The 10,666-nt window shown below is 49.5% G+C and overlaps 1 protein-coding gene across 1 annotated transcript in view; it reads right to left on the reverse strand.

Annotated features, from left to right (window-relative positions):
• The window catches only part of FSD1 (fibronectin type III and SPRY domain containing 1), a 21,816-nt gene extending 12,789 nt beyond the window's left edge, over positions 1 to 9,027 (reverse strand). The window contains exons 1-6 of the mRNA XM_015429768.1: positions 9,013 to 9,027; positions 7,511 to 7,606; positions 6,030 to 6,161; positions 1,492 to 1,593; positions 714 to 736; positions 3 to 45 (exon numbers count right to left, since the gene is read on the reverse strand). Of these exons, the coding sequence (XP_015285254.1) occupies positions 3 to 45; positions 714 to 736; positions 1,492 to 1,593; positions 6,030 to 6,161; positions 7,511 to 7,606; positions 9,013 to 9,027 (411 nt within the window). The remainder of the gene's footprint in view (positions 1 to 2; positions 46 to 713; positions 737 to 1,491; positions 1,594 to 6,029; positions 6,162 to 7,510; positions 7,607 to 9,012) is intronic.
• Positions 9,028 to 10,666: the final 1,639 nt, after the last annotated feature.

Here is a 10,666-nt window from a genome sequence, read left to right on the forward strand (position 1 = left end):
ACCTTGGCCTTGAGAGACAGCCGGAAGGCGGGGGCCATCGTGATGCTGTGGGAGGGGGGGGTTTCCAATGAGAGACGGGAGGAGAGGAATGAGAGAAGCCCCTCTGCTCTGGACTCCCAGGAGGGCTACGGAAAGGCCATGCAGCATGCAAAGGATCCAAGTGGCCAGTCCTCAAGAGAGTGGAGTCCTGGAAGGTTAGGACTCAGGAAAAAAAGCAAAAGGCTGCCAAGCATGGGCAGAGTGCCTTCCCACCCTATATTGCATCTATTACCCCCCCCATTTCTATTTATCAGTCTAGTACATTTTTATCCCGCCCACCCTCTGGGGGCTAGAACAGCAGAAATGGCCCACTTCCCCCCTTTTTATTCTCCCAACAGCCCTCTGAGGTCAGCTAGGCTGAGAGTGTGTGACCGGCCCAAGGTCCCCCCAGCAGGCAGTTCCACGGCAGAGTGGAGAACTGAACCTGCCGTCACCTGGACCCCCATCCAACTCTCCAACGGCTACACTACACTGACTCCGCACAGGAAGTACTTTGGGGTCGGAGAGATCAAGCACCAAAGCAGAACTTCTGGATCCTGCACGGAGTAGAAGAGGGTGTGGTTTTTTTTGTCCTGTAGGGTCTCAGCATGCAAGAGAACAGCCGTGCCGTTTGTGGCACCAAACCCCTGCGGAGGAGGAGGAGGAAGAGGTGTCCGGCGGCTCCCAGTGCGTACCTGTCCTTGATCTGTTTAGCAGCCTTCGAAGCAGAGTGAGAAAGACAGAAGACAAAAAGGAAAAGCCAGGCTGGGGTCACGCAAGGTCATTGGAGACAGGGAGCAGGGCAAAGTCACTTCCCGGGGAGTGGGTGGTTTCAGGACACGATTGGGTGGCTTTGCAAGAAAGTCATATACACACCCCCGCAACTAATTGTGAATCTCCCTTTAAATCCATGCGGAGCACATGAGGACCCACTCAGCATAATTTGTGCTGGAGTCCCCAACGTGGGGCCCATGGACCCTTTTGTGGCATCCGCCACGTGTTCTTAGACAGTATGTGGGGCCAGGTGGGGCTTCTGACTGGCTGTGTGGATATTTTCTAAAAGGCTTTAGCAACAGCTGCCGCCACGGCATCAGGAGCTCCACTACGTTACCGTGTGCGTCTGCAAGAAAATATTTTCAAAGAATATATTCATTTTAAAGTTATCCTGTTAAATGGCAGAGTTTCTGTGATTCTGCCTGAAATATGGAACGGCTGCTATCTGACTTAGGCACAGCCTCACTCCCTGATAACGTTGGGACTGACTCCGTTTCCTGCAGGAGCCATTTTACGGTTGCACCTGCCACCCTGTGTCAGAATTCCAAAGGTCCCTGCAGCCTTGAAAAGTCTGGGGATTTTCCCTGGCCGATTTCCTTCCTCCTAAACATGAGGAAAGCTGTGGGGTGCACTGTGGGCCCTCTCCGAATCTCCCCCAGCCCAGCCGGCAAGTCAGCAGCAGCAGGTGACTCTCCTTACCTGACTGAAATCGTGGTTTTCTGCCCCTTGGAGGGTGTGGTTGGCTGTTTCCAGGAGTTCTTCTGAGCTCTCCAAGGCTTTGGTGCAAGCAGAGAGCTGGTTCTGAGGTGCCAGGCAGAAGGGAAAGAAAAAGAAATAGAGAAATATTGGCCATTGGTTTCACTTGGGGCTGGGGATGAATCCTGAAATACCTTCCCAACCCTCCTCTGTCCTTTTCAAAATGGAGACAAGAGCAAGAGTCCAGTAGCACCTGAAAGACTAACAAAATTTGATGCACTGCATGACTCATGAAAGCTCTTAAAGGTAAAGGTTCCCTTGCTCGAAAGCCAGTCGAATCCAATTCTAGGGTTGCGGTGCTCATCTCCATTTCAAAGCCGAAGAGCCAGCGCTGTCTGAAGACGTTTCCGTGGTCATGTGGCCGGCATGACTAAACACCAAGGCGCACGGAAGGCTGTTACCTTCCCACCGAAGCTGTACCTATTTATCTACTTGCAATTTCTTGCTTTTGAACTGCTAGGTTGGCAGGAGCTGGAACTAGAGACGGGAGCTCACTCCATCATGCGGCAACCCGGGTCTCGAACTGCTGAACTACCGACCTTCCACAGCCTGCTCTTACCTCTTACCCGGCCACAAATGTTCAGGTGGGTAGCCATGTTGGTCTGAAGCAGCAGAACAAATTTTGAGTCCAGTGACACCATTAAGAGCACATAAAAGCTTGTTGTTGTTGTTCAGTCGCACAGTCGAGTCCGACTCTTCGCGACCCCATGGACCAGCTCCCGCCAGGCCCTCCTGTCTTCCGCTGTCCTCTGAAGTTGGCTCAATTTCATGTTTGTTGCGTCGATGATACTGTCCAACCATCTCATCCTTTGCCGGCCCTGTCTTCTTTGACCTTCAATCTTTCCCAGCATCAGGGTCTTCTCCAGTGAGTGCTCCCTTCTCATTTGGTGGCCAAAGTATTTGAGCTTCAGTTTCATTATCTGGCCTTCCAGAGAACAGTCAGGGTTGATTTCTTTTACACTTTGAATAAAACTTTGTTGGCCTTAAGGGTGCTACTGGACTCAAAATTTATTCGGCCGTAAATGTTGTTAGTCTTGAAGGTGCTGCTGGACTCTTGCTTTTTTCTCCTGCTCCAGACAGACTAACACGGCCACCCTTCCCGATCTAAAATAGAGGGAGTAAGTGCTTTGGGCCAAGGGACTTGGAGGTTGGTATACTACACAAACCAGCAGGCATATTGATGGGGCTATATGAACTATTATTATTAATGAAAATATACTGTGAAGAGTGCAATAACCATAAAAATATATAAAAACCACAATTTCAAATCACAATTTAAGACAGCCAATACATAGAAAAACTAAAATAATCAAATGCTGTTCTAAATAAACCACCCTCAATTGCCTCCTAAAGATCAAAAGTGAGGGAGCCAGGCACATCTCCCTGGGGAGGGTTGTTCCATATTCATGGGGCTGCCACCAAAAAGGCCCTCTTTTGTGTGCCTGTCAGACAAACGTCTTTGATTGATGGGACAGTCAGGAGGGCTTCTCCCGGTGATCTTATTTCCTGGGCAGGAACATATGGGAGAAGACAGTTCTTCAGACAACCCAACGTAGGGCTTTAAAGGTCAAAACCAACACCGTGAATCGGGCTTGGGATCGGTAGCCAGTGTAATTGCTGTAGCATCGGAGTCACATGCAGTCTAGCTGCAGCATTCTGCACTAGACTTCTGAACACTCTTCAAGGGCAGCCCCAAGTAGAGTGCATTGCAGTAGTCCAGATAATGGAACTAAGGCATGGATCAGTGCTGCTAGATTGGACTGACCCAGGAATAAGTGAAGTTGACACACCAGCTGAAGGCACTCTGAACCACTGCAGCCACCTGGTTTCCCAAGGGGACTGCTATCAAGTAGCATTCCCAAGCTGTGAACCTGGCTTTTCAAGGGCAAAGAAACCCATCCAAGACAGGAGGAGATATCTCAGATCCCCAGCCGGCCTTTCTACTAATCCAAAGAACCTTTGTCTTGTCGGGATTAATTTTCAGCTTGTTCACCCTCCTCCAGCCAATTACTGACTCCAAGGTACCAGTTCAGAACATCAACAGTGTCCTCAGAATTAGGTAGGAAAGAAAGGTAGGGCTGGGTGTCATCCGCGTATCGGTGACCGTGTAACCCAGACCTCCTGATGACCTCTCCCAGTGGCTTCCTATAGATATTAAATAGCATGTGGGATAAGAACAAACCATGTAAAACCCCACAGGTCAACGGCTATGGGGCAGAACAAGAATTCCCCGGCACTACTCCCTGAGATCAACCCCCCCCCCATACAAAACTTGAACCACCATAACACTTAGTCCCCCTGAGTCCCAGAGCTGAGAGGCAGCTCAGTAGGATACTTATACTTATACTCAGTAGGATACCTGGTAGGGCTCCCCCCACCCCAGACGTACTGTGGCCATAGTTAGGGTTTCTGCATAGGTCTCCGCACCATGCACCGTGTAAGCCGCTCAGAGCCCTTGGGGGTGAGCGGGGTACAAATTGAAGGTATAAATAAATTATGGAACTGCCAACTACAAGATAGTGGTGGTTTGCTAGATTAAAGATAACTAATTTGGATGACAGCAACAGGGAAGAAACAGAATCATGGTGCAGGAGAGGTGCACCAATAGCTATTAGTGTCAACCTCGCTGACTCTTTTGTCATGTATTTGGGGAAATTCCAGGGGAGGGGGAGTGTGAATGTGTGAGAGTGGCTTTATTGCAGGGCAATACAACTCATGTAACTTCCTGAAGATACCTTCCTTTCCTAGGGATGCTGGCCAGACGGCCTTGGTCTGTCTCTCTGTCTCCCTGCTTACCACCTTAGCTAAGATAACAAACAGATGATTTTACAGGTGTGTGTGGGGGGGTAGAGGAGCGCTAGTTCGGCTAGAATGAATGGTTACTGTGATTGGAGGGGTCTACATTTGAACCAGGTATAATTGGGGGGGGGGGGGGGTTTCCCCCCAGCGGAGCGGCTTCGCGCCCCCCGGGGAAGGGAAAAGGGCGGGCGGGCCGTGGCCTCCCTTCCCGGCTGCTACACGCAGCCGGGGGAGGGATGCGGGGGTGGGGGGGTTTTCTCCCCAGCGGAGCGGGCTCGCGCGCTCCGTGGGCCGTGGGGGGGGGGGGGCAGTCTATCTCTGACAGCCAGATGCTGAAGTCACACAATACGCTACTTCCCACCATGCCAAAGTTTGTAAACGTTTCCAGTGTAGAAAACAAGCCTACCAGTGACTATTACATTAATAGCAGGGGTCTTGTTGTAGAAAAAGAGCTGCCGGAGCTCATTAGCATAACTCATTAGCATAACTTATTTGCATATGCCACACCCCCTGACATCACCGGAAGTGACAGAAGGCCACACCCCCTGACATCACCGGAAGTGTGTCAGAAGGCCCGGCTACTTACCCTCCTGCTTCATCCTCATTCCCAAACGGAATGAGGATCGAAGCAGAGGGTGGGGTAAAGAAGGGGGCGGGGCTTCACCACGTGACCGCCCCGCCCCCTAGAGGTTCTCTTCCGGAGCTCCGTACCTGAGAGCTCCCCCCCGACTAGAGCCCTGATTAATAGTATAGTTCAACGGAAGAGAAAACACTGTATGCAACTAATTTGCGGCTATAGTGATGGCCACTAACTTCGATGTCTTTGAAAGGATGTTAGACCAAGTTCATGGAGGAGAAGTCCTGTGGCTATTAGTTACGAGGGCTAAATGAAACCTCCATGTTTAGAGGCAGTGTAACTCTGAGGACCACCACTGCTGCTGGAGGCGGGGGGGCAACAAAAAGGGGAGGCTTTGGCCTCCATGCAGGGCTGCCAGTCTCCATGTGAGGCCTGGAGAACTCGACAACTGATCTCCAGACTACAGAGATCAGTTTCCCCTGGACCAAATGGCTGCTTTGTAGGGTGGAATCTATAGACCCCACCCTCCCCAAGCTCCACACACCCCAAATCTAAAGGAACTTCCCCGCCTGGAGCTAGCAAACTTCCTCCATGCCTGGTTTATGGGACTTCTGTTGACTATGGTGGAAAACAGGATGCCGTCCTAATCAGGGTTCATTTAATAGAAAAAGAGGTGCAGGACCTCATTAGTGTAACTCATTAGCATAACTTATTTGCATATGCCACACCCCCTGACATCACCGGAAGTGTGTCAGAAGGCAACACCCACTGGACTGGTTTGGACTGGGGGGCCGGGGGGGGGGCTCTGCAGCTTACCTGGCTTCTTCTTGCTCCTCGTGCCCGGGGCTGCTGGGAGCAGGGGGTGGGGCTTGTTGGATGTGCCCGCCCCCTGAGCTCTTTACTGCCAGAGCTCCGCTCCTGTGCGCTCCTGCAGGAAATGACCCCTGGTCCTAATGTTGTTACGAACCTCGGTGTTCAGAGGCAGTCTATCTCTGAATACCAGATGTTGGGGGGAGCCAGCAGCAGAGAAAACTCTCCGTATCCATTGCTGGAAACAGGACAGCGGTCCAGACAGAACCGTGGTCCAACCGGGCAGGGTGCTTACCTGCAACTCATAAGTCCGGCTGGCTCGGTCCTGCTTAATCTTCATCAGCATCCCTTCCTTCAGCTCCTCCAGCAGGGTGTAGAGCGACTGGAACTCCGCCTCCAGGTCCTGCTGCACCCGGTCCGAATTGGCCTGAGCAGAGGAAATGGGGCAGGAGGCAACATCTGAATCTTCTCGGGGGGGGGGGGGGAGCCTGCATAGGACCCACCCCTGGTGGCGATTCACAACCTCATTGTGCTAAACATTCAGCCCCTTGACCTCCATTCCTGAAAACATCAGACGGCTGTTCATAATAATTACATTTTTCTCTTGCTTTCTTCTTTGGGACACCATAAACGACGCCCACTCATGCTTACAACAAACCTTGTACGAAAGCCTGTGGGACCCACAGACTAGATTAGACTGTGGGACCCACAGACATGTAAGAGTCCTGACAGAGCTGGCAACACCAAGGTAGTTGACCTCTGAATTTCAGTTTCTGGGGCACACACTGCAGGAGAGGAGTGCTTGCTTCGTGCCCTGATTATTTCATTTACCAGATTTTTACCCTGCACGTCCTCTGAAGATTTCAGTGTACATTGTCCTCCTTTTCCATTATATCCTCACGCCAAGCCTGCAAGGTAGGCCAGGCTGAGAGACCCAAATGAGCTTCACGGAAGAGTGGAAGCCAGATGCTTGCACTAGCTTTGGGACAAATATGCCGGCCAGGCCCACTGGGAGACTTCTGACATCCTCTTTAAAGGGAGAATTGATGGAGGATGTCTTATAGCCATGATAACTACACTGAACCTTCATGTTCAGATGCAGTCTATCTGATGTAGGGATCGCAATATTTATATATTTCCTTCCTTTCTTCAGTTATTCCCCACTTTTCTCCCCAGTGGAGAAGCAGAGTGGCTTACAGAAGAAGAAGAGCTGGTTTTCTACTCCGCTCTTCACTACCCAAAGGAGTCTCAAAATGGCTTACAATCCCCTTCCCTTCCTCTCCTCACAACAGGCACCTTGTGAGGCAGGTGGGGCTGAAAGGGTTTTGGGAGAACCGTGACTGGCCCAAGGTCACCCAGCAGCAGACTTCACGTGGAGGAGGAGTGGGGAATCAAACCCAGCTCTCCAGATTAGAGTCCGCCACTCTTCACCACTACACCAAGCTATACCCTTCTCCATTTTATCACCGTAGCAACCCTGTGAGGTAGGTTAGGTGGAGAGTGTGAGATTGGGCCTACGGCCACCCAGAGAACTTCCATGGCAGAGTAGGAAATTTGAACCTGGGTCTTCCAGAACCTACTCAGACTCTCTAACCGCTATGCCACACTTGGCTTTCTTGCCACTGTCCTGCCGGGCTTATGGGCTTTCTGGATGCATTAGAGTTTTCACGGAGGATGCTGGGCCGGAAGGATTCCTCCATCTCATCCAGTTGGGAGGGGGGGGGGAGATACACAGGATGTCTTCAGTCTTTGGTCAGTCCCAGAGCTGTGTCTTACCTCTACATTCTGGAGCATCTGTTTCAGGACATAAATGAAATTCTGGATCTCCTCATTCTTCACGGCCAGTGTGGTGATGATCTTCCTCAGGGAATCCTGACCCAAAAGAAGAAGCACCCAGAATCAGGAGGGATCCTTCATCTGGCAAAGGCACCATAGCAAACCAACCCACACAACCCCATTCTCAGCATCAGGGTTTTGGTTTGAGCGTAATGTTGAGAGAATTTCCCAAGCATTTCCCTTCACAATGAGGACAGACTCGGATCGACCGGGGAAGTGGATTTCCAGGACTTAAGTTATACATATGCCAGTAAAGGTCTGTGTATGTATGACTTAAGTTATGTCTTCATGGCAGTCCTTCAGCCCCGGAGCATCTTGGTTTAAAAACTGTCAGTCAAATCTGTAGCCTGCCCTTCTTTCAAGAAGCTCTGGGTGGCATACACAATTTCCCCATTCTCTTCCCCCAACAACCCTGTGAGGTAGGTTACGTTGACAATATGTCCCACTGCCATCTGAACACATACCAGGAGCATGGCAGGAAGAAATCTGGACCCAAATTTAAAGCCATTGAACACCAGAAAATTGCATCAGAGGAACTGCACTCAGGTGAAAGAATAGATTCATGTTTGTCCTTCATTTATTACATTTTTTTAATACTTCGACCCCACAGCTCCAACACACACTGGACAAGAAGACTCACCTAGGGAAACACTCCCTCTATAGAAAAATCATTCCTCTGCAGGAAGAAAACTAGCTTCCCAAGATGAAAGTGAGGTGGGTAGAAAAAGAGCGTTTCAGGGAGACTATGCTCAAACCTTTTGTCCTAAACTAGTTTCCCAAACTAGTTTTCTCCAGATAGATTCAGGTGGTTTGCCATGCTAGTCTGAAGCAACATAACAAAGTTTGAGTCCAGCGGCACCTTTAAGACCAACAAACTTTAATTCTGGGTAGAAGCTTTTGTGGGCACACTTATACCCAGAATTAAACTTTGCTGGTCTTAAAGGTGCCACTGGACTAAAACTTCGTTCTAGTTTTCTCCAGGCAGGGCAGTTTCTTTGTCTCTGCAGAAGCGCATCCCATTCTGGAATCTGGCGGCAGAAGAGCTTTCAGCCACTCTCATCAAAACCTGAACCAAGATTCCTAAATCCCTTCAGCATCAAAGAAAATGTCTTTTCTGAATTTTCATTTTGTGAAGAGTCCATATCCTTCACTATGCCACACCCCACACAAACAGACATGTTCACACACACCCAGACACAGTGGACCTTCTCCAGTTCCTCCCGTCACCTGCCGACCCCTGTTCCCCACCAAGATGCACCCCGCAATCGCAGAGAGGGTGGCTGAGACGGAGCAGCCAAAGGCTGAGGTCTGCCTCCTCCAGGCCCTGCTGGCCATGTGTGGTTTGGGGCGTCTCTTCCTCCCCTTGGTCCAGCTGCCGGTGCTGATGCAGCAGCATCCCTGAGCATCCTCACAGCCTGCATCCCTGCTGCAGTTTCCCTTACCTTTTGGTCCCCCATCGTCTGCTCGCAGGTGTGCTTTTGGAGAGGGATGCTAAGCACCTGTCCCTCCCCTGGCAGGGATGCAGAAGGAAGCGGGGCTGAGCTACCTTCCCGGGGAGCAGCGATGGCCCTTGGGCACCCCTCCCTTCGGTGGGATTAACAAAGCTGATGTGCGGGGGGTGGGGGGGGAGAAGCCTCTGAACTTGCTGCCCTCCGTCTCTGCGCAGCTGCAGCAGCATGCTGGGAAATGTAGTCCAGCCAGAGAGAGCGAGAGAAAGGCATCCCAGGCTATAGAAAATCAGGATAACAAAGGAAGAGAGCAGGAAACAAAGGACGTGGCTCCATGGCAACCTCCAGGATTCCTTCACATCTCTTGCCAGGGCTTAGGCGAGTAGCCAGGTTTTGGGCCGTGAAAGTGGAAAGTGCTGGGGCAGAAAAGGGTGCCTCTGAGCATGGACAGAGTGTTCTCTGCCTAAGTAACCAAACACATATAACTAACATATATCTATTTGAAGAAGTGGGTGGTGACTCATGAAAACTCATACTGAAATACATGTTAGTCTCTAAGATGCCACTGGACTGTTATTGTGCGAAGTAACCAAAATCTACACTTCTAGGAGTGAGAGCTTTCCTGGCAAAATAATAATAATAATAATAATCATCATCATCATCATCAGGGGTCATTTCATAGAAAAAGAGGTGCAGGAGCTCATTAGCATAACTCATTAGCATAACCTATTTGCAAATACCTGCAAAGATACATCTGTAGCTCCCAAGATCTTGGCTAGATCTTGAAGGCAGCTTACAATTAGATAAAATACATATTATAAAATGCATAAAATCCATTAAAAACCAACATTTATAAGCACAGCTTAACATTGCTAGTAAATTAATAGGATTCAGAATAATAATAATAGTAGTAGTAGTAGTCAGTGCCTGCAGTAAAATTGCTCAAACTGATAAGAGTTGCAGCAATGTCGCACTGGAATCTTTGCCAGAAGAATGGCTCCCCATCAGCCAGAACTTCATGGGAGCACAAACCAGACAAGACCATGGAGAATGAGGAAACAAAGATTCTCTGGGACTTCCTGTTATAAACAGATAAACCCCTGGAGCATAACACCCCTGATATCACAATTGTAGAAAAAATGAGAAATCAGGTTTGGGTCATAGAATCATAGAATTGGAAGGGACCTCCAGGGTCATCTAGTCCAACCCCCTGCACAATGCAGGAAATTCACAAATACCTCCCCCTCCACACCTGCAGTGACCGCTAATCCACGCCCAGAAGATGACAAAAAAAACTCCAGGTCATTGACAAGTGCAATCCCAGGAGACAGCAGAATAGAAAAGAAAGAACAGGAGAAGATCATGAAATAAAAACACAGTTCCCAAGAACATGGCTAAATCTCAAATTGCAGATCACCATCTACCAGTCAAATATATGACTGTGACAATTCACAACAACAATATACAATTGCAAATTAGTACATGATAATTATTTAATATTATTAATGAACAACTTCCCCCCTTATTTCTTGGTGTCATGCGCTTATTTCAGATTCAGTTTAAACATAGGGCCATAGCCACAATATCTTGTGGAAGAGGTGGCAGTTTGTGCTCAGCAAAGGCACTGTCAAGAATTGTTTAAAGTTAC

Source organism: Gekko japonicus, unplaced genomic scaffold (genome assembly GCF_001447785.1).
Source record: "Gekko japonicus isolate JY-2015 unplaced genomic scaffold, Gekko_japonicus_V1.1 scaffold953, whole genome shotgun sequence".
Classification (NCBI taxonomy): Eukaryota; Metazoa; Chordata; class Lepidosauria; order Squamata; family Gekkonidae; genus Gekko; species Gekko japonicus.